The sequence below is a fragment of the Cherax quadricarinatus genome, chromosome 28 (assembly GCF_038502225.1).
Source record: "Cherax quadricarinatus isolate ZL_2023a chromosome 28, ASM3850222v1, whole genome shotgun sequence".
NCBI classification, from domain to species: domain Eukaryota; kingdom Metazoa; phylum Arthropoda; class Malacostraca; order Decapoda; family Parastacidae; genus Cherax; species Cherax quadricarinatus.
In genome coordinates this window covers 25,964,238-25,992,115 of record NC_091319.1, presented here as the reverse complement: position 1 = coordinate 25,992,115, position 27,878 = coordinate 25,964,238, and the positions used below count along the sequence as shown (strand labels likewise).

General features: G+C 44.3%; 1 protein-coding gene across 1 annotated transcript in view; it reads right to left on the bottom strand.

Annotated features, from left to right (window-relative positions):
- Nucleotides 1-27,878, bottom strand: part of LOC128693311 (uncharacterized) — a 54,441-nt gene that overhangs the window by 10,080 nt on the left and 16,483 nt on the right. Inside the window, exon 3 of the mRNA XM_070089494.1 lies at nt 6,084-6,231. Within this exon, the coding sequence (XP_069945595.1) occupies nt 6,084-6,231 (148 nt within the window). The remainder of the gene's footprint in view (nt 1-6,083; nt 6,232-27,878) is intronic.

The following is a 27,878-nucleotide window of genomic DNA, read 5'->3' as shown; positions in this document are numbered from 1 at the left end:
TCTTCCAAACATCTTTCCTGCCTTCTGGGGACCATCATCCCCGCTCATCTTAAACAGTCAGGCGACCTTCTCAAGCGCATCAGAAACTTCTCCATCCAAAGCAAGAAACTAAGTATAGTTTGGACGTAAACTACTCCCTTCACTAAAGTACCTACCACACAAGCCATTGACGTTCTACGACGTAAAGTCAATCAGGACCTTAACCTTCCTCTACCTCCCAGAGATTTTGTCGATTTGATTGAACTCTGCATTAATTTCATTTGCTTTTCTTTCAATAACAGGCTCTACAAACAAACCTATGGTATGGAAATGGGGTCCCCCTATCAGCGACGTCTTAGCCAACTTGTATATGAAGCACCTGGAAGCTGAACATATTCACCAACATCATCCCCACCAGTGTCACTTGGTTACGTTATGTGGACGACGTCCTCATAGTAACTCCCAAACGATTTGATGTGTGGAATCTTCAGGCAAGGCTCAATGCAGCTGAACCGGCTATCCAGTTTACTCTAGAAGAATCCAATGACAAACTACCTTTTCTAGACGTCCTCATTCACAAAGCTGATAATCTAAGATTTCAAGTTTACCGTAAACCTACCAACAAATATGATCTCGCTCACTTCTATTCCAGTTAAGATACTAAGACCAAAAGAGGCATCATCATCGGATTTTTCCTTAGAGCATACCGAATTTGTAGTCCTGAGTTTCTTGACAAGGAATGAATGTACTTGCATACACCAAACCTTCTCTGATCTACATTTTCCTTCTGTTTTCATCGAAGACTGCAAGAAAAGAGCTCTTCAGATCATAAATTCTCCAAGCACCAACACCACTCCTAACACATTTATAATTCTTCTCAACAGCCAGGTTGAACTGAACGTTTCCAAGGTACTCGCACAAACTAACACTAGAGTCGCCATCGCATCCAACACTTCCATAAGGGATCTAACCACGACAAAATCGATCCATCATGAACCAGTCAATGCAGGAGTTTACACTATACCTTGTGGAGAATGTGACAAGATATATGTAGGTGAAACAGTTAGGAACCTCGAAACATGCCTCAATGAACACATTAACGCATGTAGGAATGATAACTTGAACAATGCCTGTGTACAGCACAGGAATTCCACCAATCACCACGAGAAATTCATTGGTGCCCGACTAGTGATCAGAGAGCGTAATTTGTGCAGACGTAAATGCCTTGAATCATCAATCACTGTTTCTAACAAAAGGAAAATAAAGGCAGCTTCATCATCTCTGAAGTATTAGCAAAAATCCTTCTCAAAACAGTAAACCCTGCCATCACGTAGTTTCTGCTGCTAATACTACACAAGAACATAACAGAGAAGGTACACTAAAACAGACCTTCTCAAATCCAGCCACCAACAGAAATATTTGTCTAACCTATTTTTATGCTACCCGAGTAATAGCTTTTATAACCTTTTACTCGTGTATAAGTTGATTATTCTACCATATTGTATTACTAATACTACAACTAATATTACTATTACCTCTACCACTAGTATTATACCCCACTCTTAGCCTATATATACCCTCTGTGTCCATGTATTGTTTGTAACTCCTTGACAAAGCTCCTGGAGAGCGAAACGTTTCCACAATGAAATGTCACATTAGTTGCTCTTGTGTCCTTTTACCAAACAAACAGTTGTAGTGCTGACAAGAGTCAAAGGGTAACACCACAACTGTATGGTTGCTTTCTAGAAGTTAGTAGCAAACTCTTACAAAAAGAAAAGACAAACTGCATTAATTAAGCCGGAAACTAAGACATATTGAGATACTTACAAAATTTACTCCTGTCCCAATTAATTTACACACTAGGAGAAAGAAACTTATGATGACATTTCACTCTGATTTGGACCATTAACTAGTCACACCCCTCAAGGAAGGTTCCTTGATGTTGGTGAGGGGCTCTTGATTTAGGGAATTGGATCTGTGCTCCAGTTCCCCAAATTAAGCCTGAATGCCTTCCACATCCCCCCCTAGGCGCTGTATAATCCTCCGGGTTTAGCTCTTCCCCCTTGATTATAATAATAATAATAACTAGTCACACAGTTAATGGTCAATGTTGGACTAAAATGTGGTCATAGGATTCTCTCCCCTGTGTGCGGGTTATTTATGTTTTGCTCCACTTCGCTGTACAATATGACCCTAGCATGATTGGTGCATTTTCATCAAATTGTGCACATAAAAAATGTAATAGGATAACCAAGTTTAAATTAGTCTCATTGCATATTAAACACAGTTCTTTATAATTTGATTCAGTATAAAAACGTCCACACAGCACTGTTCTTTAAAAATGCGACATTCAGAGTTATTTTTATTTTTATTACCTTGTGACGTTACGAGTACAGATATAAACATGTACATATGCAAATGTATACATATGCATGTGCGTGCATATATACACACACACACACACACGTGAAGTTGAGTTTAATAAAACCTAAAACCCCTTCATGGCCCCAATCAACATGTTAACTTAAATCGCTGGATAAGCATGGGATGTACACTACAATGTAAGTCTGTTAGGTTTAAAACTGTATATTAATAAGAATAATTTCTAACAAAGATTTAAGTAAACTCTGTGTGTGTGCACTCACCTGACTGTACTCACATTGTGGTTGCAGGGGTCGAGACTCAGCTCCTGGCCCCGCCTCTTCACTGATCGGTACTAGGTCCTCTCTCTGCTCCATGAGCTTTATCATACCTTGTCTTAAAGCTGTGTATAGTTCTTGCCTCCACTACATCACTTGCTAGACTGTTCCACTTCCTGACAACTTTATGATTGAAGAAATACTTCCTAACATCCCTTTGACTTATCTGAGTCTTCAACTTCCAATTGTGACCCCTTGTTTCTGTGTCCAATCTCTGGAACATCCTGTCTCTGTCTGCCTTATATATTCCACGCAGTATTTTTATATGTCGTTATCATGTCTCCCCTAACCCTTCTGTCCTCCAGTGTCGTCGGGCCGATTTCCCTTAACCTTTCTTCGTAGGACATTCCCCTTAGCTCTGGGACTAGCCTTGTTGCAATCATTTTCACCTTCTCTAATTTCTTGACGTGCTTGACCAGGTGTGGACTCCAAATTGGTGCTGTACTCATCTAGTTGTGGTTACAGGGGTTGATTTACAGCTCCTGGCCCCACCTCTTCACTGGCCGCTATTGGGTCACTCTCCCTGCACCATGAGCTTTATCATACCTCTGCTTAAAGCTATGAATGGATCCTGCCTCCACTACATCGCTTCCCAAACTATTTCACTTCCTGACTACTCTGTGACTGAAGAAATACTTCCTAACATCCCTGTGATTCATCCGAGTCTTCAACTTCCAACTGTGTCCCCTTGTTGCTGTGTCCCATCTCTGGAACATTCTGTCTCTGTCCACCTTGTCAATTCCTCTTAGTATTTTATATGTCGTTATCATGTCCTCTAGTGTCGTCAGGTCGATTTGCCTTAGCCTCTCCTCGTAGGACATACCTCTTAGCTCTGGGACTAGTTTTGCTGAAAAACTTTGCACTTTCTCTAGTTTATTTACGGGTTTAGCTAGGTGTGTGTGTGTGTGTACTCACCTACTTGTGGTTGCAGGGGTCGATTTATAGCTCCTGGCCCCGCCTCTTCACTGAACGCTATTAGGTCCTCTCTCTCCCTGATCCATGAGCTTTACCATACCTCGTCTTAAAGCTATGTATGGTTACTGCCTCCATTACATCACTCGCCAGACTGTTCCACTTCCTGACAACTCTATGACTGAAAAAATACTTCCTAACATCCCTGTGACCCGTCTGAGTCTTCAACTTCCAAGAGTGACCCCTTGTTTCTGTGTCCTCTCTCTGGAACATCCTGTCTCTGTCCACCTTATCTACTCCACGCAATATTTTGTATGTCATTATTATGTCTCCCCTAACCCTCCTGTCCTTCAGTGTCGTCAGGCCGATTTCCCTTAACCTTTCTTTGTAGGATATTCCCCTTAGCTCTGGAACTAACCTTGTCGCAAACCTTTGCACTTTCTCTAATTTCTTAACGTGCTTGATCCGATGTGAGTTCCAAACTGGTGCTGCATACTCCAGTATGGGCCTGACGTACACGGTGTACAGTGTCTTGAAAGATTCTTTACTTAGGTATTGGAACGCTAATCTCAAGTTTACCAGACGCCCATATGCTGCAGCAGTTATCTGGGTGATGTGTGCTGCCGGAGACATACTCGGTGCTATACTTACCCCAAGATCTTTCTCCTTGAGCGAGGTTTGCAGTTTTTGGCCACCTAGTCTATACTCTGTCTGCGGTCTTCTTTGCCCTTTTCTAATCTTCATGACTTTGCATTTGGCAGGGTTAAATTCGAGAAGCCAGTTGCTGGACCAGGTGTCCAGTGTGTCTAGGTCGCTTTGAAGTCCTGCCTGATCCTCTTCTGATTTAATTCTCCTCATTAACTTCAACATCTACGAATAGGGACACGTCTGAATCTATCCTTTCCATCATGTCATGTCATTCACATATACCAAAAATAGCACTGGTCCTTGGACCGACCCCTGTGGGACCCTGCTCTTCACAGGTGCCCACTGTGATACCTCATTACGTATCATGACTCGTTGTTGCCTCCCTGTCAGATATTCTTTGATCCATTGCAGTGCCCTTTCCATTATACGTGCCTGATCCTCTAGTTTCTCCACTAATCTCTTGTGAGGAACTGTGTCGAAGGCCTTGCAGCCCAAGAAAGTGCAATCAACCCACCCCTCTGTCTCGTGTCTTACTTCTGTTACTTTATCATAAAACTCCAGAAGGTTTGTGACACAGGATTTGCCTTCCATGAATCCGTGCTGGTTGTCGTTTATAATTTTGTTCCATTCCAGGTGTTCCACCACTCTCCTGGATTTGGTGAAAATGTTGAATGCTGAAAGTTTTTTCTATCTTTTTGGGTCACCCTGCCTCGGTGGGAAACGGCCGACGTTTTATATATATATGTCGTGCCGAATAGGCAGAACTTGCCATCTTGGCTTAAATAGCAACGTTCATCCTGCCATATAGGGCAAGTGAAAATTTGTGTATGCAATAATTTCGCCAAAATCATTCTGAACCTAACGAAAAAAATATATTTCATTGTGTTTGTTTAGTATTAAATTATTGTAAACAAATTTAAAATATATTTAGTTGGGTTAGGCTAAAATAAATTGCGCTTGTTATAATAAGGTTAAGTAAGTTTTCTAAGTTCCTTTTGGTGCAAAATTAAAAATTTTTACATCAACATTAATGAAAAAATATATATTTAAACGTATAAGAGAAAATTTCAGAAAGGACTTAATTTTAAATGAGTTATTGCTAACTGACCAGTTTTACATATTCGGCACGACATACATATATATATATATATATATATATATATATATATATATATATATATATATATATATATATATATATATATATATATATATATATATATATATATATATGTCGTGCCGAATATGTAAAACTGGTCAGTTAGCAAGAACTCATTTAAATTTAAGTTCTTTTTTTAAATTTTCTCTACTTTTAAAGATATATTTTTTTCATTTATGTTAATGTAAAAATTAATAATTTTGTACCAAAAGAACTTTAGAAAACTTACCTATCCTTATTATAACAAGCAGTTTAATTTAGCCTAATCCAACTTAATATATTTAAGATAAGTTTATAATATAATTTAATAATTAACAAACACAATGAAATATATTTTTTCGTTGGGTTTAGAATGATTTTTGCGAAATTATTGTATACACAAATTTTCACTTGCCTTACTCGGTAAGAAGAGTGTTGCTATTTAAGCCAAAATCGTAAGTTTTTACCTATTCGGCACGACGTACATATATGTATAGATACATATACGTACGCTGTTAACTGCCAGGGTTAATGCTGTTTCTTTTGTTATTATTGGTGTACTATTACTACCACACTCACCACCACTAACAATAACTACAAAATAGCTACTACTGGTACTCTACAGTAGCAGTATAACAACAATTAATAATAATTGATTACTAATATTATTGGAAATAATACAACTGTAATGAGAGAGCATAACTCACGACAGAAGGGTCGATGGTCATGGCTGCTTCACGGGGTTTGGTACACTCATAGTGGATGTCATTGGCATTCTTAGTTAATGATCGTACAAGCTGCTGTAACTCCTCTATGTCTCGTTGTAGGTCCTTATTGCTTGCTTTCCACTCATCTCTATGGAAAGATACAATGAGTGTTAAAATGTTTGAAGGGTCATTATCCTGAGCAACTTATTACCAATTAGAGTACAGTACTTGCCAAATTGCCCTTCACACATTTCAAAGCTATCGAAATGGTTCAGAAATTTTAATGTTAGTTATTCTCATTTTATTTCCGTATAATTGCCAGACAATAATGAAATTAAAAACAAGGTTGGTTTACGTCTGGCAGTGTAGAGCGTATCGTACTATTTTTAAGCTTGTATATTTTGATGAATAGTACAAGAAACTGGAGTATGATAGTTGCATGTTGCTGATAGTCTCTGTACCTGACGACCGTAACTGGAGTATACCTGGAGAGGGTTTCGGGGGTCATTGCCCCCGCGGCTCGGTCTGAGTCCAGGCCTCGTGGTGGATCAGGGTCTCATCAACCAGGCTGTTACTGCTGGGAGCATGCAAACTGACGTACGAACCACAGCCCGGTGTGGCCCGGTGGCCTGGTGGCTAAAGCTCCCGCTTCACACACGGAGGGCCCGGGTTCGATTCCCGGCGGGTGGAAACATTTCGACACGTTTCCTTTCACCTGTTGTCCTGTTCACCTAGCAGCAAATAGGTACCTGGGTGTTAGTCGATTGGTGTGGGTCGCATCCTGGGGGACAAGATTAAGGACCCCAATGGAAATAAGTTACAGTCCTCGATGACGCACTGACTTTCTTGGGTTATCCTGGGTGGCTAACCCTCCGGGGTTAAAAATCCTAACGAAATCTTATCTTAACTTACCTTAGCCCGGCTGGTCAGGTACTGACTTTAGGTGCCTGTCCAGTGCCTTCTTGAAGACAGCCAGGGGTCTATTGGTAATTGCCCTTATGTATGCTGGTAGGCACTTGAACAGTCTTGGGCCCCTCACACTTATTGTGTTGTCTCTCAGTGTACGCGTGGCGCCCCTGCTTTTCTTTGGGAGAATGTTGCATCTCCTGCCGAGTCTTTTGCTTTCATAGGGAGTGATTTTCGTGTGCAAGTTTAGTACTTGTCCCTCTAGGATTTTCAAAGTGTATATTATCATGCTAATCTCTCGCCTGCGCTCCAGGGAATACAAATCAAGGGACTTCAACCGTTCCTAGTAATTTAGGTGCCTTATCGTACTTATGTGTGCCGTGAAAGTTCTTTGTGCACTCTCCAGGTAAGCAATTTCACCTGCCTTGAAGGGGGCAGTTAGTGTACAGCAGTATTTCAGCCCAGAGAGAACAAGCGATTTGAAGAGAATCATCATGGGCTTGCCATCCCTAGTTTTGAAGGTTCTCATTATGCATTTTATCATTTTCCTAGCAGATGTGGTAGATACATTGTTGTGGTCTTTGAAAGCGAGATCCTCTGACATTCTCACTCCCAGGTCCTTCACTTTACTTTTTCGCTCTATGAGTCTATTGTATGGTTAGAATTTGTTGTATACCCCGATACAGTTTTAATTTCTTCAAGCTATCCATATCTGAGTAGTTGAAATTTCTCTTCTCTTGAACTTCATATTGTTTTGAGTGACCCATTTGAAGGTTTGAGTGATGTCCCCTTGGAGTCTTGCAGTGTCTTCGATGGAGGTCACTGTCATGGCAATTCGGGTGTCATCCGTCAAGGAAGACACGGAGCTGTGGCTTACATCTCTGTCTATGTCAGATATGAGGATGAGGAATAGGATGGGAGCGAGTACTGTGCCTTGTGGAACAGAGCTTTTCACTGTAGCTGCCTCGGACTTTACTCTGTTTACTATTACTCTTTGTGTTCTATTTGCCAGGAAGTCATAGGTCCATCTACCAACTTTTCCTGTTATTCCTGTATCACTCATTTTGTGCACTATTACACCATGGTCACACTTGTCGAAAGCTTTTGCAAAGTCTGTGTATACTGCATCTGCATTTTGTTTATCCTTTATAGCATCCAGGATCTTGTCATAGTGGTCCAGTAGCTGGGACAGGCAGGAGCGACCTGTTCTAAACCCGTGTTGCCCCGAGTTGTGTAACTGATGGGTATCTAGGTGGTTGGCGATCTTGCTTCTTAGAACCCTTTCAAAGATTTTTGCGGTATGGAATGTTAGTGCTATCGGTCTGTAGTTTTTTGCAATTGCTTTACTGCCACTTTTGTAGAGTGGGGCTATGTCTGTTGTTTTTAGTGAGTGTGGTTTGACCCCTGTGTCCATGCTCCCTCTCCATAGAATGTTGAAGGCAGTTCTTGACGAACACGGAGTTCCATGAGCCTGGGCCTGGGGCAGAGTGCATGAGCATGTCATTTATTGCCTTTTCAAAGTCTTGTGGTGTTAGTATAATATCAAGAGATTTTTGAGATGAGCAAATTTTGAGTCTCATAAAGAATTCATTTGGATTGTCGACCCTTAATCTGGGCAGCGGAGCACTGAGTCGTATTGGGACTTTAGTATTTCACTCATTTCTTGGCTGTCATCTGTGTATGTCCCATCTTGTTTAAGCAAGGGACCAATATTGAATATTGTTTTTTCCTTAGATTTGGCATAAGAGAAGAAGTATTTAGGTTCTACGTCTGAAAGTCATATTCATGCAGGCATTGTTGCTATGTAGGGAGATATAGATTGTTGTCATTTAGGGAGATATAGAAGACGACATGTAATATAGGGAATGAAAGGAGGGAGAGGAGTAGAAGACTAGCCGTCCTTACCAGGTAGTGAGTGATCCAGGGGGGATTACACCACTCATCTCACTCTTATCTTACCTAACAACACAATACTCCTCAAGGGAGGTTTCTTAACGCTGGTGAGGGGTTCTTGATCTAAGGAACTGGATCTGTGCTCCAGTTCCTTAAATTGAGCCTGAATACCTTCCCCCACATGCGCTGTATAATCCTATAGGTTTAGATGTCCCCCATGATTATAATAATAATTATAACACAAGAAGATACAAACAAGGATGAAGGCGGGGACAATGAATACACGATTCCACTCAAACAGTTTTATTTAGTTCTTGTACAATATGCTTGGGAAAAGGAGAAAATGGGTTTGATATTAAGATAAATGGGGATCGTACACTGGGACAGGGTAAGTAGGTAGAACAGTTCACATCTAGGAACTCAAGCAGCCTCTAGACACAGGACCCAAGACCCACACGACACGAGCACGGCCCACAGCAAGCACTTTGCCCAAAGTAAGCACTTTGCCCAAAGTCTCCACTAGGGCCTCCGGCTCTCTCGCACGGCCAGGTACTGCCCTCTGTCAGTCCTCGGTCCCAAGTTCTACAGAGCTCTGCACACCGGCCAGACCTCTTCCCGAATTCTCTCTTAGCTGTTTCCTTGGGCTTATATGATCTTCCATGCACCCTCCTTAACTCCAAGGTTCGGGGGTCACCCCCCATGAGGACGTATACCACCTGTGCTTTATGTAACCGAGTCATTTACCAACCACTCCTTAAATTCGCCTTCTTGAACAATATGACCTGAGAAGAAAGGAGTTCTCTCTTGGGATACCACGCCCTTGTCTCGTGGCCTAATGACCCCAGATTAGCGGGATTCGCGGTGACCTGACATGTGTGAGATGGCTCGTCCATTACCTCACATTGCGTTGTCATATTTTGTATGGGGTCATCGCTGGGGCATGGGTTCAAGCCGCCGGCAAGCATCGTCTTGCAGGACTTCCCCCCTTCCTCTTTTGAGCCCTGGCTGTGCCCTGACTATAATTTGTTGGACTCCATAGACTTGGAGCCTACTTGCTGAGCCATGTGAGAGTCTGAATAGAGAATAAGTATATAATATAGGTAGAATTAATTATGACACATCTTACATGGCTACAGCGAGGGAAGCCAGGGGCAAACTACCACTGGTCAGGTACCAAGGCGCTGCCTGGAGCCCTAAAAGCTGTTTGAAGGAATTTTTGCTGGGGATTTGTTGAGGATAGCATGTCCATTAACCCTTCAGTCCCAGATGAAGAAAGACGGAAATTGAAGATGAGTGAAGGCTTGTGTTACGTAGTTACATTCCTTTTCAAGGAATCAAGAGATGGAGATGCGAATTGGCCTCAAGAAGAAATCAGCAAGGACACCTCTTATAGTGCGAGTGTTATGGTGTGAATATTCTAAGATTAAGCCTATTGGCCCATGCTAGGGAGTGCTCCTCAGTTCTTGCTTTCTTGCTTCTACTAGTGGACCCGACAGTAATGTTTAACACTCCATTCTCATGGTTAAGCTTCATATTGTTCTAGATAATAGAACTGAATTCATCTCCATGCTGATGGATTGACCACCTCAAACTATTTCTCCTGACTACATCATCATTACCTTGCCACTACTACTGCTGCCTACATTACATACTCCACTCTATTTGACTGATGAAGCCTACCGCATAGACGAAACGTTTCAATAATAAAGATACCCAACTGTTGTACGTGTCTTACTCATCATCCCTAGTATGGGCAATATCTTGCTTGCCATGAGTCGAGATATACTGGACCTCCGTGTGACGGTGTTAGTAATACCAATTAAAGCCTGTGTAAATCATTTTAACAAATGACTAACTTGACCTATTGCCATATCAAAAAGTGTCCAACACTTCATCTGTTTGTGACTTGATCACAAAGGTCTACTCTGGGGGCGACAGGTTGTCAGTAAAGGATCACATTATGCTGCATTTGTTTCTTTCCATCGTCTCGGTGTTTTATACCATTTTTCTTTCTACTTCAATCTCTTGCTACCCCCTACCCCCGTACTATCCCCTGCCCCGCTGTTTTCTGTAACCTACTGATCATCCCTCCTCCCTTCTGCCATCCAATACCCTCGCTTCCTTCCCTACCCTGCAGCGCTGTATAGCCCTTGTGGCTTAGCGCTTCTTTTTGATTATAATAATAATAATATACCATTTTTCTTCCCTGGACACAGGCGCTCCCACGATTGTGAAGACTGAGGTCTTACTGTTTCAACTACGAACTTCTTATCACACCGTCATATTGTGTTTTGTATACTCTTGCGCTAGTGGTAGAGTCGCTCTTGTGCTGCTGCGATAAAATCTTAACGGAAGATGAAGAGTTAACGGCTGTTTTAACAAGTTTATTGTCATGTGGTTTGGAAACGTTAGTTGCCAGGTGTCTGAGCGTCAGAATAATGTACTTGGGAAGATCTTCAAAGGTTCTCTGCAAACAGTACCTTCCATGAGTCTATGGTACTGGTCAAGTGAAGAGGTAGACGACTAAGCTGCGCTCAATTTGGCAACCTTAACTAGGTGAATATACACACTCGGGCAGACAAGTCGAGTACATGACAGCATGATTACAGATATTCTTAAACAAATTCAGTTGTATACCAATCAAATGTATACAGAGAGAGGTCTGTATAATGTTACGCCAACAGCACATTACCGTAAAGTAATTATCCTTACATATTATTAATAGTTTTCTTTTTAATTTCGCATGTGAAATTTAGGGAACATAGAAATTTTATCTGGCAGCTCAAGGCAACGACCGGAACCAATGTTGCAACTAATTTTGCACTGTTGTAATCAAACGACCGTGATGTTGCATCGAGGCATTCTTCTTCCAGCAAATATTTGCGGTTGCGTAAACACCGAAACTGGGCTATTGCGTGATCGTGGGTAAAAAGAGGGAGGGAAAGGGGGAAGAGGGGAGGAAAAACACGCTATACATATTTTTCAATATATATACCGCGTGTGACTGCATGTTGAGTACCTGCTGCGATACATACGCCAGTGACTTGAGGTGCTGGAGGGTTAGTTGGTGGATTTACAGCATCATATTGATAAGATCAGTGTGTACTCATCTAGTTGTGGCTGCAGGGGTCGAGTCACAGCTCCTGGCCCCGCCTCTTCGCTGGTCGCTACAAGGTCCACTCTCTCCCTTCTCCATGAGCTTTATGGAACCTCTTCTTAAAGATGTGTATGGATCCTGCCTCCACTGCATCACTCTCAAGATTGTTCTATTTCTGACACCCTGAGACTCGTCTGAGTTTTCCACTTCCAGTTGTGACCACTTGTTGCTGTGTCACATCTCTGAGACATTTTGTCGCTTGTGAAATCCTCTCAGTATTTTATAGGTCGTTATTATGTTCCCACTATCCCTCCTGTCCTCCATTGGCGTCAGGTAGAGTTCCCTTAACTTCTCTTCGTAGGACATACCCCTTAACTCTGGGACTAGGCTTGTTGCAAACCTTTGCACATTCTCTAATTTCTTGACGTGCTCGACCAGGTGTGGATTCCATATTGGTGCTGTATACTCCAATATGGACCTGACGTACACAGTGTACAGTGTCTTGACTAACTCCTTACTTAGATGCTGAAATGCTAATCTTAGATTTGCCAGGTGCCCATATGCTGCAGCCGTTATTTGGTTGATATGCGCCTCAGATGTGCTCGGTATGATGATCACCCCAAGATCTTTTACCTTAAGTGAGTTTTAAAACCTTTGGCCTCCTAAGCTGTACTCTGTCTGCAGTTTGTGTGTGTGTGTGTGTGTGTGTGTGTGTGTGTGTGTACTCACAAAATTGTGGTTGCAGGGGTCGAGACTCAGCTCCTGGCTCTGCCTCTTCCCTGATCGCTGCTAGGTCCTCTCTCCCCCTGCTCCGTGAGCTTTGTCATACCTTTTCTTAAAGCTATGTATGGTGCCTGCCTAATCCGCCTGTGTGTGTGTGTGCACTCACCTAGTTGTGGTTTCAAGGGTCGAGTCACAGTATAACGATTATTGGTAGCGGGTGAGTGAATGATACGTCTCCGGAGGCTTCTTACTTTATTGGTAATGTAGTGGTGGGTACACAGGCTTGTGTGTTTGTGCCAATGGCCGGGGAGGCCATCCCACGAGAGGAGAGAACTAGTAGGCCTTCTGTCTTGCTGCTTGGCCGCTGAGAAAGTGAGAGAGTGTGGGCCCAGCATCCCACAGACTTGGGCAGGCCCAGAGGGCAGCACCTTAGTGGCGCAAAATATGGACTAAGCTGGCAGACAGCATAGGCTGTCTGTGCACACAGTACAGGCTGTCTACATACGCTCGGCCACCTACCACATGGTCGTCCCGACCATGTCTGGCGGTAAAAAAAACTCAAGTCTCTCGTAGGAACAGGGCACAGAACACAAAATAAAAAACATACTAGCTCCCATCTTGTTCCTCATCCTCATATCCGACATAGACAAGGATGTCAGCCACAGCACCGTGTCTTCCTTTGCAGATGACACCCGAATCTGCATGACAGTGTCTTCCATTGCAGACACTGCAAGGCTCCAGGCGGACATCAACCAAATCTTTCAGTGGGCTGCAGAAAACAATATGAAGTTCAACGATGAGAAATTTCAATTACTCAGATATGGTAAACATGAGGAAATTAAATCTTCATCAGAGTACAAAACAAATTCTGGCCACAAAATAGAGCGAAACACCAACGTCAAAGACCTGGGAGTGATTATGTCAGAGGATCTCACCTTCAAGGACCATAACATTGTATCAATCGCATCTGCTAGAAAAATGACAGGATGGATAATGAGAACCTTCAAAACTAGGAAGGCCAAGCCCATGATGACACTCTTCAGGTCACTTGTTCTATCTAGGCTGGAATATTGCTGCACTCTAACAGCACCTTTCAAGGCAGGTGAAATTGCCGACCTAGAAAATGTACAGAGAACTTTCACGGCGCGCATAACGGAGATAAAACACCTCAATTACTGGGAGCGCTTGAGGTTTCTAAACCTGTATTCCCTGGAACGCAGGAGGGAGAGATACATGATTATATACACCTGGAAAATCCTAGAGGGACTAGTACCGAACTTGCACACGAAAATTACTCACTACGAAAGCAAAAGACTTGGCAGACGATGCACCATCCCCCCAATGAAAAGCAGGGGTGTCACTAGCACGTTAAGAGACCATACAATAAGTGTCAGGGGCCCGAGACTGTTCAACTGCCTCCCAGTACACATAAGGGGGATTACCAACAGACCCCTGGCAGTCTTCAAGCTGGCACTGGACAAGCACCTAAAGTCAGTTCCTGATCAGCCGGGCTGTGGCTCGTACGTTGGTTTGCGTGCAGCCAGCAGCAACAGCCTGGTTGATCAGGCGCTGATCCACCAGGAGGCCTGGTCACAGACCGGGCCGCGGGGGCGTTGACCCCCGAAACTCTCTCCAGGTAAACTCCAGGTAATACATATGGACATGGAAAAAAAACTTCCTACAGGGAGGGAAGAAAAAAACATGTGGGGTGTGCTAAACATCGTACTCATAGGCAGTGAGCGTCGATGGGCATCACTGCACGCCTTCCTACGTCTGGACAGATACTGCAACACAGGAGACATCGCTGCTGCTGAGCTGTGATGTAACAGGTTACAGTCTCCTCTGGAACGGTGAAGCAGACATCGTAGGAGTCGCTGCAGGTTTCACTCAACCTGGGGCATGACATGCTGGTGCCCTCGAGTGAGGCGTCGACAAAACTCGGCAACTGGGCAGGACTTCTGGCAAGCGACTCAGGAGGACACTTCTCGACTGGTACTGTCACTGGGCTGTCACTGCCGGCGACAGTAACATCATACACCAGACTGCAGTGAGCGAGCTAGCAGTCAAAGTGACATCTTTGTGCAGGAGCTCACTGAAGCTTGTGACACGAGGCTGACACAGCTCCTGCCGACAGGGCTAAATGCGGCTTGACGAGTGTCATTGTCTCCGCAGTTGGAGTTATAGCAGAGGTTAGTCTAAGCGTCCCCAGACTTGTTTCTCTACATATAACTGCACTCTGAAGGTTTGGAGGTGAAGTGAAACAAATCTCGATGAGAATCGTAGCAGGTACGATTCTGCAGAACATCACAAGTGATGAGCATAAGAGTTTTCTGTACAAGAGGGCTCGGTCACTTGGGGGCTGACTGATATCAGCTGTCAAATGCGCTGGTCACACCGGGTGATTAACACAGTGGTGCTACACAGGGTCTCACACTGGACACACGGAAAACTTTAAACACACCCGTGGTACATGCAGTACAACATGGCTTAACTAGCAAAAGATGCTTTTCTGTGCACAAAATTGACACTAAGCCATACACTAGCATGTGAGAACACTGAGAGGAATTAATTAACACTCGACATATATCTTCTCTCGATCTTCTCGACAATGCTGACAATTACTGAAACACTCGATGTGACATGTGATGTCAGGCATGATGTCACGAGGTGACATCATCAGCACTGTGATGTCAGCAGACATCTCGAGGTGATGTCAGGCAGACATTGTGACGTCATTAAGTTGGGCAGCATCGTCGGTGACATCAATGTGATGCAGGCAGCAGACCACAGCATGTGGCCTGGGACATCTGGCTTGGTAACCCATGTGGCTTGTAGATCCACATGACATCGCCCACACCCCATGTGGCGTCGTGATCTATGTGGCATGCTGATCCACATGGCTTGCTGATCTACATGACTTGCTGATCTATGTGGCTTGCTGATCTATGTGGTATGCTGATCCACGTGGCTTCGAGTGGCCTTGGGCACTCGGATACACAGCTCTGGCAATTAATTCACACAGAAAACAGCAGAAAACACAGCAGAGGGAGTGGGCAGTGGTGATTGTATGGTAGACGGGTGAGTGTGAGTAGGGCGAGCATGGGCGAGGCGAGGAAACGGCCACTTCCTCCTCTCCCACAAACATGTGGAGAAACTCACACTGGATACAGAAATCACCACAAAACTCACCTCTGGCTTGCTGAAATAGCTGTGCTGAGCTGAACAACAGCAGAACATACAAGTGATGCTGAACACGTGACTTGAGAAATAGCATGGGACACTGTAGCGTGGGGTCACCGGGACGCCACTTACAATTCTCGAAGAAATTCGGTGAAATTCAGCTAGATCCTGCTTGTACCTATGTCTGGATGCTGAAACGTGCAGACACGACATCAGGATAACTCGATGAGAGACGGATGCTTCTTGCATGGGGTGATGAAGTGAAGACTTCATTCCTTCCTTCCTCTCTCCGGGCAAACACAACTGCTGCGACCACCGCTTCCCACCATTTATAACGTGCTTATTTGGTGAACTGAAGGCGGGGCGTAAATGATACGTCTTCAGAGGCTTCTTACTTTATTAGTAATGTAGTGGTGGGTACACAGGCTTGTGTGTTTGTGCCCATGGCCGGGGAGGCCATCCCACGAGAGGAGAGAACTAGTAGGCCTTCTGTCTTGCTGCTTGGCCGCTGAGAGTGAGAGACTGTGGGCCCAGCATCCCACAGACTTGGGCAGGCCCAGAGGGCAGCACCTTAGTGGCACGAAATGTGGACTAAGCTGGCAGAAAGCATAGGCTGTCTGTGCAGACAGTACAGGCTGTCTACAACAGCTCCTGGCCCTGCCTCTTCACTGGTCACTAATAGGTCACTATTCCTGCTCCATGAACTTTATCATATCTCTTCTTAAAGCTATGTATGGATCCTGCCTCCACTACATCACTTCCCAGACTGTTCCACTTCCTGACAACTCTGTGGCTGATGAAATACTGCCTAACATCCCTGTGATTGAAATAAATGGTATAAAATACCGACACAATGTAAATATAAACACATACGCAGTATAATGTGATCCTTTATTGACAACGTTTCGCCCACACAGTAGGCTTTATCAAGTCACAAACAGATCTACCCGGGTGGAAGGTACGTGAGTATTTATAGGATGACGTCAGGTTGGGAGTGCTAGGTCAGGTGGAGAATGCTGCAAGTTACAGTCTACCGAGTAGGGTTATAGTCTAATACCTTGGGAAGCTTGGAAGAGAGATTGGATAACTATATGAGTAGACCTTCTGCAGTGTTCCTCCATTCTTATGTTCTTATGTGGGATAGCAATGAAGTAGTTTCTTGACGAGGGGTTCACGTACCTTCCACCTGGGTAGATCTGTTTGTGACTTGATAAAGCCCACTGTGTGGGCGAAACGTTGTCAATAAAGGATCACATTTTACTGCATATGTGTTTATATTTCCATCCCTGTGATTCATCTGAGTCTTCAACTTCCAAATGTGACCCCTTGTTGCTGTGTCCCATCTCTGGAGCATCCTGTCTCTGTCCACCTTGTCGATTCCTCTCAGTATTTTGTATGCCGGAATACTGTTCTTAAGTTTGCTAGGCACCCATAAGCTGCAGCAGTTATTTGGTTGATGTGCGCCTCAGGAGATGTGCCCGGTGTTATATTCACTCCAAGGTCCTTTTTCTTGAGTGAGGTTTGTACTCTCTGGCCCCTAGACTGTGCTCCGTCTGCGGTCTTCTTTGCCCTTCCCCAGTCTTCATGACTTTGCACTTGGTGGGGTTGAACTCCAGGAGCCAGTTTCTGGACCAGGCCTGCAACCTGTCCAGTTCCCTTTGCAGTTCTGCCTGGTCCCCGTCCGATTGAATTCTCATCAACTTCACATCATCTGCAAACAGCGACATTTCAGAGTCTATTCCTTCCGTCATGTCGTTTACAAATACCAGAAACAGCACCGGTCTCAGGACTGACCCCTGTGGAAATCCGGTCGTCACAGGCGCCCACTCTGACGCCTCGCCATGTACCATGACTCGTTGTTGTCCTCCTGACAGGTATTTCCTGATCCATTGCAGTGCCTTCCCTGTTATCCCTGCCTGGTTCTCCAGCTTTTGCACTAGTCTCTTGCATGGAACCGTGTCAAACGCCTTCTTACAGTCCAAGAAAATGCAGTCTACCCACTCTCTCTCTCTCTCTCTCTCTCTCTCTCTCTCTCTCTCTCTCTCCCTCTCTCTCTCTCTCTCTCTCTCTCTCTCTCTCTCTCTTTCTCTCTTTCTCTCTTTCTCTCTCTCTCTCTTTCTCTTTCTCTCTGTCTCTTTCTCTCTCTCTCTCTCTCTCTCTCTCTCTCTCTCTCTCTCTCGTGTCTTACTGCTGTGTGTGTGTGTGTGTGTGTGTGTGTGTGTGTGCGCGTGTGTGTGGTGCTTACCTGTATGTGATTACAGAGGGCGAGTCTCAGCTTCCTTTTTTTTTTTGGTGTGACAGTGTGACTGATTGACTGACTGACTTGACTTGGCTGGCTGACTGACTGATTTTGCTGACTTAAAGGATTCCACCCTAAAATTTCACATACATAAATACACCTTCCGTTTCCCATAAAAAGCTATTCTTCCCTCCTACCTGAGCAATCCAATTACGGTTTATGACGGGTGGCCAGAATATTCCTGAGAGAGTTGAGCTGCTACACACGTGTGTTAACACATGTTTGACACGGTTGATTGTTATAGCACCGCTGCCAAGTGCTGTCGTCAGTACCCAGCGACCTGCTGCTGGGCACCCCAGAGTGCCGTCTATTTATACGAGGTAAAAGTAATAGCGATGGATGGAGAGAGAGAGAACTGCTGTCACGTGAGGAAGAGAGATAACATGAAGTGTAAATCTGCACCAGGGTGAGAATACCTTCCTGTCGGGAGTAACAACATTCATACTGCGACACCCTGTAGTGTGAATCTGCAAGAGTGAGAACAGAATCTTGTCGGGGTGACAATATTCATACAGAGAAGAGGATCTTTGTCGGGGGTGACAACATTCATACAGAGTGAGAAGAGGATCTTTGTTGGGGTGAAAACATTCTTACAGAGAACAGAACATTGTCGGGGTAACAGCATTCATACCTCGACACACAGTATTTTAGATTGTGCTTCACGGCTCATCAATCACTTGAACAATTCTTGTCGAAGTTGAAAACGGCAACAAGAAGCTTTTATTCGACATTCGCGCACCACGAACGTGATCTCAGTCGTTCACTCAACAATACACAAATAACCCGCACATAAAAGACAGAAGCTTACGACGACGTTTCGGTCCGACTTGGACCATTGACAAAGTCACACTAACAGAGGAGGAGCAGGACGGCTATATATAGGCAGGAAGAGGTGGAGGAAGTAGTAGTGGTAGTAGTAGTGGTAGTAGTAGTAGTAGTAGTAGTACAAGAATTGTATATAATACCGACAGGATGAAATGACACATGCACAACACCCGGGCATCCCCACCGTAGACGTTTCGCCATCCAGCCAGCCACTGGATGGCGAAACGTCCACAACAAAGACAACCAGACGCCGCACATGTGCCTAATTTCATCAGTAGATGTAGTAGAAGAAGAAGAGGTAGTAGTAGTGGTAGTGGTAGAAGTGGGAAATAAGGAAGACGAGCCAGTCAAATACAAAGGAAGGGGAGCACTGCAAGAGAGCTAGAAACCCACAGAGGGAGAGCAAGCGCACCGAGGTGCGTGAAAGGGGAAGTGGTGAAATAAAATAAAGAAGGAACAGAAACACGAGACAGGAGAGAGAAAGACAACCCAGAGGAGAAAAGGAGAGAGGAAAGGGGAAGAGGAAGAAGAAAAAGAAGAAGAAGAAGAAAAAAATGAGGATTCAGGTTAAGTCACGGGTGTTCTGAAGTTTGGAGCATTTTACAATGTAGTGGGAGAGGAAGGCATCTACAGAGACGAAGCCAGGGCTAAGGTTCATACAAGGAAAGTTGTGTATAAGAGAGGATTCAACTAAACGGCGACTGTTCGAGTTGGAAGTAGGGAAGACAGTTTTAGCAGAAGACCAGTCAATAGGATGGCTATGATCTCTGACGTGACAGAAAAGAGCATTGTTAGTGTCGGCAAGCCTAACACTATTTTTGTGCTCCCTAAGTCTGTCAGAAAGAGATCGACCAGTTTCTCCAAAGTATTGAAGAGGACAGGAGGAGCAAGAAATAGAGTAGACACCAGGAACATCCGTCAACGTCAACGTGCTCTCTTTGCGGCTCTACCACAGGATCTCTGTAACCTTCTCTCTACCATTGCCTTTGACACTGCTCGCCTGGATGCGCAAATTCATTCTTCCAAACTACAAAATAAACTTCAACGTCTCATCTCAGCTAGCCCTTGGTCTAAATTCTCCCTCACTGACTGTGTTACTAATCTGTCTTCTGTCTCACTCTCTCAGTATGAGCTTGAACTTCTTGGTTTTGGTCTTTCCTTTGCCACTTCGCCTACTCCTCGCGCTGGTATTTCCCTGATTAGCTCTTTTGATTCCTTTCGTCAATCTCGCTTCCGTAATCTTCCTGACTTGTCCACTTTTCGTGGTGCTCTCCTTCCTGCTCTTGTTAGTCTGTTTTCCAAGAATCACCACCTTCCACGCCGTTACCAACTTGCCCTTTCTTCTCTTAAATCTAACACTAACATTGTCATACTATCTTCTGACAAAGGTAATTCGGTAGTTATCCTTGATCGCGAGGATTACCTCCGTAAAGCTGATGTCTTGCTCTCTGACTCACGCACCTACACTCCTCTCGTTTCCAACCCTCTTGATCGCATCAAGAGAACTTTCAACAAAAAAACTAAGGACTCTCTCCGACCTCTGTCCTCCTGACTTTGACCTTGTTCAACGGTTTCGTGTCATCTGTCCCTCTCTTCCCTATTTCTATGGCCTTCCCAAAACTCATAAACCTGATATTCCTCTTCGTCCTATCATATCCTCTAGAGGTTCTGTCTCTTATTCTCTTGCTTCTTGGCTGGCCAAAACCCTCACTCCCTTTCTTGGTACTTTTTCTCCTGCCCACCTCCGTCACTCTCAAGACTTCATTGAACGGGTTCGCTCTCTCCCAACCTGTAAGATGCTTAGTCTTGACGTTGAGTCCCTCTTCACCAATGTCCCTCTTGATGATGTCCTTGATTTCCTTAGAGAGAAGGCCCATGAAGGGTTTCTTCATCTCCCTATCCCCACTGATGTCTTTCTTGATCTGATCCGCCTCTGTGTGGACTCTAACTCCTTTTCCTTCCAAGGGAAATATTATTCCCAAACCTTCGGTGTCGCTATGGGCTCTCCTCTCTCTCCTGTCCTTGCTAATCTTTACATGGAATACTTCGAGACTGTTCTTCTTCCTACCCTCGATGTGCAACCTTCACTCTGGCTCCGCTATGTGGATGACATCTTTGCTCTGTGGCCTCATGACTCCAGTCTCTTCCAACCTTTTCTTGAAGCTCTTAACAATCTTGCCCCTTCCATTAAGTTTAAAGCTGAATGGGAATCTAATTCCTTACTTCCTTTCCTTGATGTCCATGTCCACCGCTCAGATACGGGTTTTTCCTTTTCCGTTTACCGTAAACCTATGCACAGTGGCATGTACATTCACTACTTTTCCTATCATGCTTCCCCTGTCAAGAAAAGTGTTCTTATCTCCCTCTTTCTCCGTGCCCTCCGCATCTGTGATCCTCAGTTCCTTCCAGCAGAAATTTCCACTCTTTATAATTCGTTCTCCCGTCTTGGCTACCCTTCCCATTTCATAGACTCTGCCCTCTCACGTGCTAAACGCAATTTCTTCTCTCCCAAACTCTCTACTCATGGGAACTCTTCTATCCTCTGCCTTCCCTACATTTCCGGTCTTTCTAATCTCAACAATTCTCTCCGTCCCTTAGACATCAAGCTTACCTTCCGCCAGACTAACACTCTTCGCACTAATCTCGTTCATACCTCTCCTCCCTCTACAGATGTTCCTGGTGTCTACTCTATTTCTTGCTCCTCCTGTCCTCTTCAATACTTTGGAGAAACTGGTCGATCTCTTTCTGACAGACTTAGGGAGCACAAAAATAGTGTTAGGCTTGCCGACACTAACAATGCTCTTTTCTGTCACGTCAGAGATCATAGCCATCCTATTGACTGGTCTTCTGCTAAAACTGTCTTCCCTACTTCCAACTCGAACAGTCGCCGTTTAGTTGAATCCTCTCTTATACACAACTTTCCTTGTATGAACCTTAGCCCTGGCTTCGTCTCTGTAGATGCCTTCCTCTCCCACTACATTGTAAAATGCTCCAAACTTCAGAACACCCGTGACTTAACCTGAATCCTCATTTTTTTCTTCTTCTTCTTTTTCTTCTTCCTCTTCCCCTTTCCTCTCTCCTTTTCTCCTCTGGGTTGTCTTTCTCTCTCCTGTCTCGTGTTTCTGTTCCTTCTTTATTTTATTTCACCACTTCCCCTTTCACGCACCTCGGTGCGCTTGCTCTCCCTCTGTGGGTTTCTAGCTCTCTTGCAGTGCTCCCCTTCCTTTGTATTTGACTGGCTCGTCTTCCTTATTTCCCACTTCTACCACTACCACTACTACTACCTCTTCTTCTTCTACTACATCTACTGATGAAATTAGGCACATGTGCGGCGTCTGGTTGTCTTTGTTGTGGACGTTTCGCCATCCAGTGGCTGGCTGGATGGCGAAACGTCTACGGTGGGGATGCCCGGGTGTTGTGCATGTGTCATTTCATCCTGTCGGTATTATATACAATTCTTGTACTACTACTACTACTACTACTACCACTACTACTACCACTACTACTTCCTCCACCTCTTCCTGCCTATATATAGCCGTCCTGCTCCTCCTCTGTTAGTGTGACTTTGTCAATGGTCCAAGTCGGACCGAAACGTCGTCGTAAGCTTCTGTCTTTTATGTGCGGGTTATTTGTGTATCGTTCCAGTCACGGTATTGTGCCTTTTTGTTATTTGTTCACTCAACAACACCGAGACTCGCAAGTGCTGAACGTGGGAGGAGCTGAAAGTGCTGAGCAAAATTATTTAAATTGTCCATAAACACATTAAGTCTCATTTACATCTCCTAATTATCCAGGAAATTGCTTTGTGTATAATTACCTAAATATGTATATTACTTGTATTCCTACTGGTGGGTAATATTACCTACATTATTAGTTCTCCTAGTTTTTTAATAAATTATCATACATTTTGATTTGCTTGTATTAATTAGTAACTTTAAATTGTACATTCTTAGAAATAATTCGATTGTATTGACTTAAGGCGGAACCGACGATACATCATAATTGATATGGTTATAATCACAACCATAATTTTTAAAGGGGTGGACCGGTAAGCCAGTGGAAGGCCTCAGCCAGATGACCAAAAACTACAGCTGCGAGTCATCATATGACTAAGGAAACACTTGTCATAACACTTGTCAGGAAACACTTGTCCTGTTTCCTGGCAAACCTTACCTAACCTACGATACTTGGCACTTTGAAGCACATGATGGATACATAGATTATGTAACAGTGGTGAGAGGTTGTACAAAAACTCTTCCCTCAGCGCCCTTTTGTCCCTAGAAATCTATTCCTTACAAAACCCAGATTGTCTACAATCATAATATATGATCACAAGGAATTTCAAACAGTTTCTCTAAATAAGTTATCCTAACATGTCTATAATTAGATACCTTAGTAGTTAACTTTGGAGCCTTTAAGCGTTTTCATATAGAATGAGATCTTGTCAGGATGACAACATTCATACAGAGGGAGAAGAGGATCCTGTCAGGGTGAAAACATTCATACAGAGGGAGAAGAGGATCCTGTCAGGGTGAAAACATTCATACAGAGGGAGAAGAGGATCCTGTCAGGGTGAAAACATTCATACAGAGGGAGAAGAGGATCCTGTCAGGGTGAAAACATTCATACAGAGGGAGAAGAGGATCCTGTCAGGGTGAAAACATTCATACAGAGGGAGAAGATGATCCTGTCAGGGTGAAAACATTCATACAGAGGGAGAAGATGATCCTGTCAGGGTGAAAACATTCATACAGAGGGAGAAGAGGATCCTGTCAGGGTGAAAACATTCATACAGAGGGAGAAGAGGATCCTGTCAGGGTGAAAACATTCATACAGAGGGAGAAGAGGATCCTGTCAGGGTGAAAACATTCATACAGAGGGAGAAGAGGATCCTGCCAGGGTGAAAACATTCATACAGAGGGAGAAGAGGATCCTGCCAGGGTGAAAACATTCATACAGAGGGAGAAGATGATCCTGCCAGGGTGAAAACATTCATACAGAGGGAGAAGAGGATCCTGCCAGGGTGAAAACATTCATACAGAGGGAGAAGAGGATCCTGCCAGAGTGAAAACATTCATACAGAGGGAGAAGATGATCCTGCCAGGGTGAAAACATTCATACAGAGGGAGAAGAGGATCCTGTCAGGGTGAAAACATTCATACAGAGGGAGAAGAGGATCCTGCCAGGGTGAAAACATTCATACAGAGGGAGAAGATGATCCTGTCAGGGTGAAAACATTCATACAGAGGGAGAAGAGGATCCTGCCAGAGTGAAAACATTCATACAGAGGGAGAAGAGGATCCTGTCAGGGTGAAAACATTCATACAGAGGGAGAAGAGGATCCTGTCAGGGTGAAAACATTCATACAGAGGGAGAAGAGGATCCTGCCAGGGTGAAAACATTCATACAGAGGGAGAAGAGGATCCTGCCAGGGTGAAAACATTCATACAGAGGGAGAAGAGGATCCTGTCAGGGTGAAAACATTCATACAGAGGGAGAAGAGGATCCTGCCAGAGTGAAAACATTCATACAGAGGGAGAAGAGGATCCTGCCAGGGTGAAAACATTCATACAGAGGGAGAAGAGGATCCTGTCAGGGTGAAAACATTCATACAGAGGGAGAAGAGGATCCTGCCAGAGTGAAAACATTCATACAGAGGGAGAAGATGATCCTGCCAGGGTGAAAACATTCATACAGAGGGAGAAGAGGATCCTGCCTGAGTGAAAACATTCATACAGAGGGAGAAGAGGATCCTGTCAGGGTGAAAACATTCATACAGAGGGGGAAGAGAATTTCCTAAGCAGAGGTAAATGTAGTAATTGGAATAGATAGGTTAATTGGGTTTAAAGCGTGTCGACACACGAGGGTCATTAAGGCTGCATGTCTGCTGCGCAACACTTGTAGAAAATACTTTAATCTCAAAAATAAACTTATTATTATTTAAGTAGACTCTTGAGTGCTTATATAACGAGATGTATATCTCTCAACCTGTACATGTACTGCTGTTGCTCTCAGTGTACATGTACTGCTGTTGCTCTCAGTGTACATGTACTGCTGTTGCTCTCAGTGTACATGTACTGTTGTTGCTCTCAGTGTACATGTACTGCTGTTGCTCTCAGTGTACATGTACTGCTGTTGCTCTCAGTGTACATGTACTGCTGTTGCTCTCAGTGTACATGTACTGCTGTTGCTCTCAGTGTACATGTACTGCTGTTGCTCTCAGTGTACATGTACTGCTGTTGCTCTCAGTGTACATGTACTGCTGCTGCTCTCAGTGTACATGTACTGCTGTTGCTCTCAGTGTACATGTACTGCTGTTGCTCTCAGTGTACATGTACTGCTGTTGCTCTCAGTGTACATGTACTTCTGCTGCTCTCAGTGTACATGTACTGCTGCTGCTCTCAGTGTGCATGTACTGCTGTTGCTCTCAGTGTACATGTACTGCTGTTGCTCTCAGTGTACATATACTGCTGTTGCTCTCAGTGTACATGCTAGTGTGCATGTACTGCTTTGCTCTCAGTGTACATGTACTTCTGCTGTTCAGTGTACATGTACTGCTGTTGCTCTCAGTGTACATGCTGCTCTCAGTGTACTGCTGCTGTTGCTCTCAGTGTGCATGTACATGTACATGTACTGCTGCTGCTCTCAGTGTACATGTACTGCTGTTGCTCTCAGTGTACATGTACTGCTGTTGCTCTCAGTGTACATGTACTGCTGTTGCTCTCAGTGTACATGTACTGCTGTTGCTCTCAGTGTACATGTACTGCTGTTGCTCTCAGTGTACATGTACTGCTGTTGCTCTCAGTGTACATGTACTGCTGTTGCTCTCAGTGTACATGTAGTGCTGCTGCTGCTCTCAGTGTACATGTACTGCTGCTGCTCTCAGTGTGCATGTACTGCTGTTGCTCTCAGTGTGCATATACTGCTGTTGCTCTCAGTGTACATGTACTGCTGTTGCTCTCAGTGTACATGTACTGCTGTTGCTCTCAGTGTACATGTACTGCTGCTGCTCTCAGTGTACATGTAATGCTGTTGCTCTCAGTGTACATATACTGCTGCTGCTCTCAGTGTACATGTACTGCTGTTGCTCTCAGTGTACATGTACTGCTGTTGCTCTCAGTGTACATATACTGCTGCTGCTCTCAGTGTACATATACTGCTGCTGCTCTCAGTGTGCATGTACTGCTGCTGCTCTCAGTGTGCATATACTGCTGCTGCTCTCAGTGTACATGTAATGCTGTTGCTCTCAGTGTACATATACTGCTGTTGCTCTCAGTGTACATGTACTGCTGTTGCTCTCAGTGTACATATACTGCTGCTGCTCTCAGTGTGCATGTACTGCTGTTGCTCTCAGTGTGCATATACTGCTGCTGCTCTGTGTACATGTACTGCTGTTGCTCTCAGTGTACATATACTGCTGCTGCTCTCAGTGTACATGTACTGCTGTTGCTCTCAGTGTGCATATACTGCTGTTGCTCTCAGTGTACATGTACTGCTGTTGCTCTCAGTGTACATATACTGCTGCTGCTCTCAGTGTACATGTACTGCTGTTGCTCTCAGTGTACATGTACTGCTGCTGCTCTCAGTGTACATGTAATGCTGTTGCTCTGTGTACATATACTGCTGCTGCTCTCAGTGTACATGTACTGCTGTTGCTCTCAGTGTGCATGTACTGCTGCTGCTCTCAGTGTACATGTAATGCTGTTGCTCTCAGTGTACATATACTGCTGCTGCTCTCAGTGTACATGTACTGCTGTTGCTCTCAGTGTACATGTACTGCTGTTGCTCTCAGTGTACATATACTGCTGCTGCTCTCAATGTACATGTACTGCTGTTGCTCTCAGTGTACATATACTGCTGTTGCTCTCAGTGTACATATACTGCTGTTGCTCTCAGTGTACATGTACTGCTGTTGCTCTCAGTGTACATGTACTGCTGTTGCTCTCAGTGTACATATATTGCTGTTGCTCTCAGTGTACATGTACTGCTGTTGCTCTCAGTGTACATATACTGCTGTTGTTCTCAGTGTACATGTACTGCTGTTGCTCTCAGTGTACATGTACTGCTGTTGCTCTCAGTGTACATGTACTGCTGTTGCTCTCAGTGTACATGTACTGCTGCTGCTCTCAGTGTACATGTACTGCTGTTGCTCTCAGTGTACATGTACTGCTGTTGCTCTCAGTGTACATGTACTGCTGCTGCTGCTCTCAGTGTACATGTACTGCTGTTGCTCTCAGTGTACACGTACTGCTGCTGCTGCTCTCAGTGTACATGTACTGCTGCTGCTCTCAGTGTACATGTACTGCTGCTGCTGCTCTCAGTGTACATATACTGCTGCTGCTCTCAGTGTACATGTACTGCTGTTGCTCTCAGTGTACATGTACTGCTGCTGCTCTCAGTGTACATATACTGCTGCTGCTCTCAGTGTACATGTACTGCTGTTGCTCTCAGTGTACATGTACTGCTGCTGCTCTCGGTGTACATGTACTGCTGCTGCTCTCAGTGTACATGTACTGCTGTTGCTCTCAGTGTACATGTACTGCTGTTGCTCTCAGTGTACATGTACTGCTGTTGCTCTCAGTGTGCATGTACTGCTGTTGCTCTCAGTGTACATGTACTGCTGTTGCTCTCAGTGTACATGTACTGCTGTTGCTCTCAGTGTACATGTACTGCTGTTGCTCTCAGTGTACTCTCTGTTGCTCTCAGTGTACATGTACTGCTGTTGCTCTCAGTGTACATGTACTGCTGTTGCTCTCAGTGTACATGTACTGGTATTGCTCTCAGTGTACATGTACTGCTGTTGCTCTCAGTGTACATGTACTGCTGTTGCTCTCAGTGTACACACAATGTAATAATTGTGATATTTAATAAT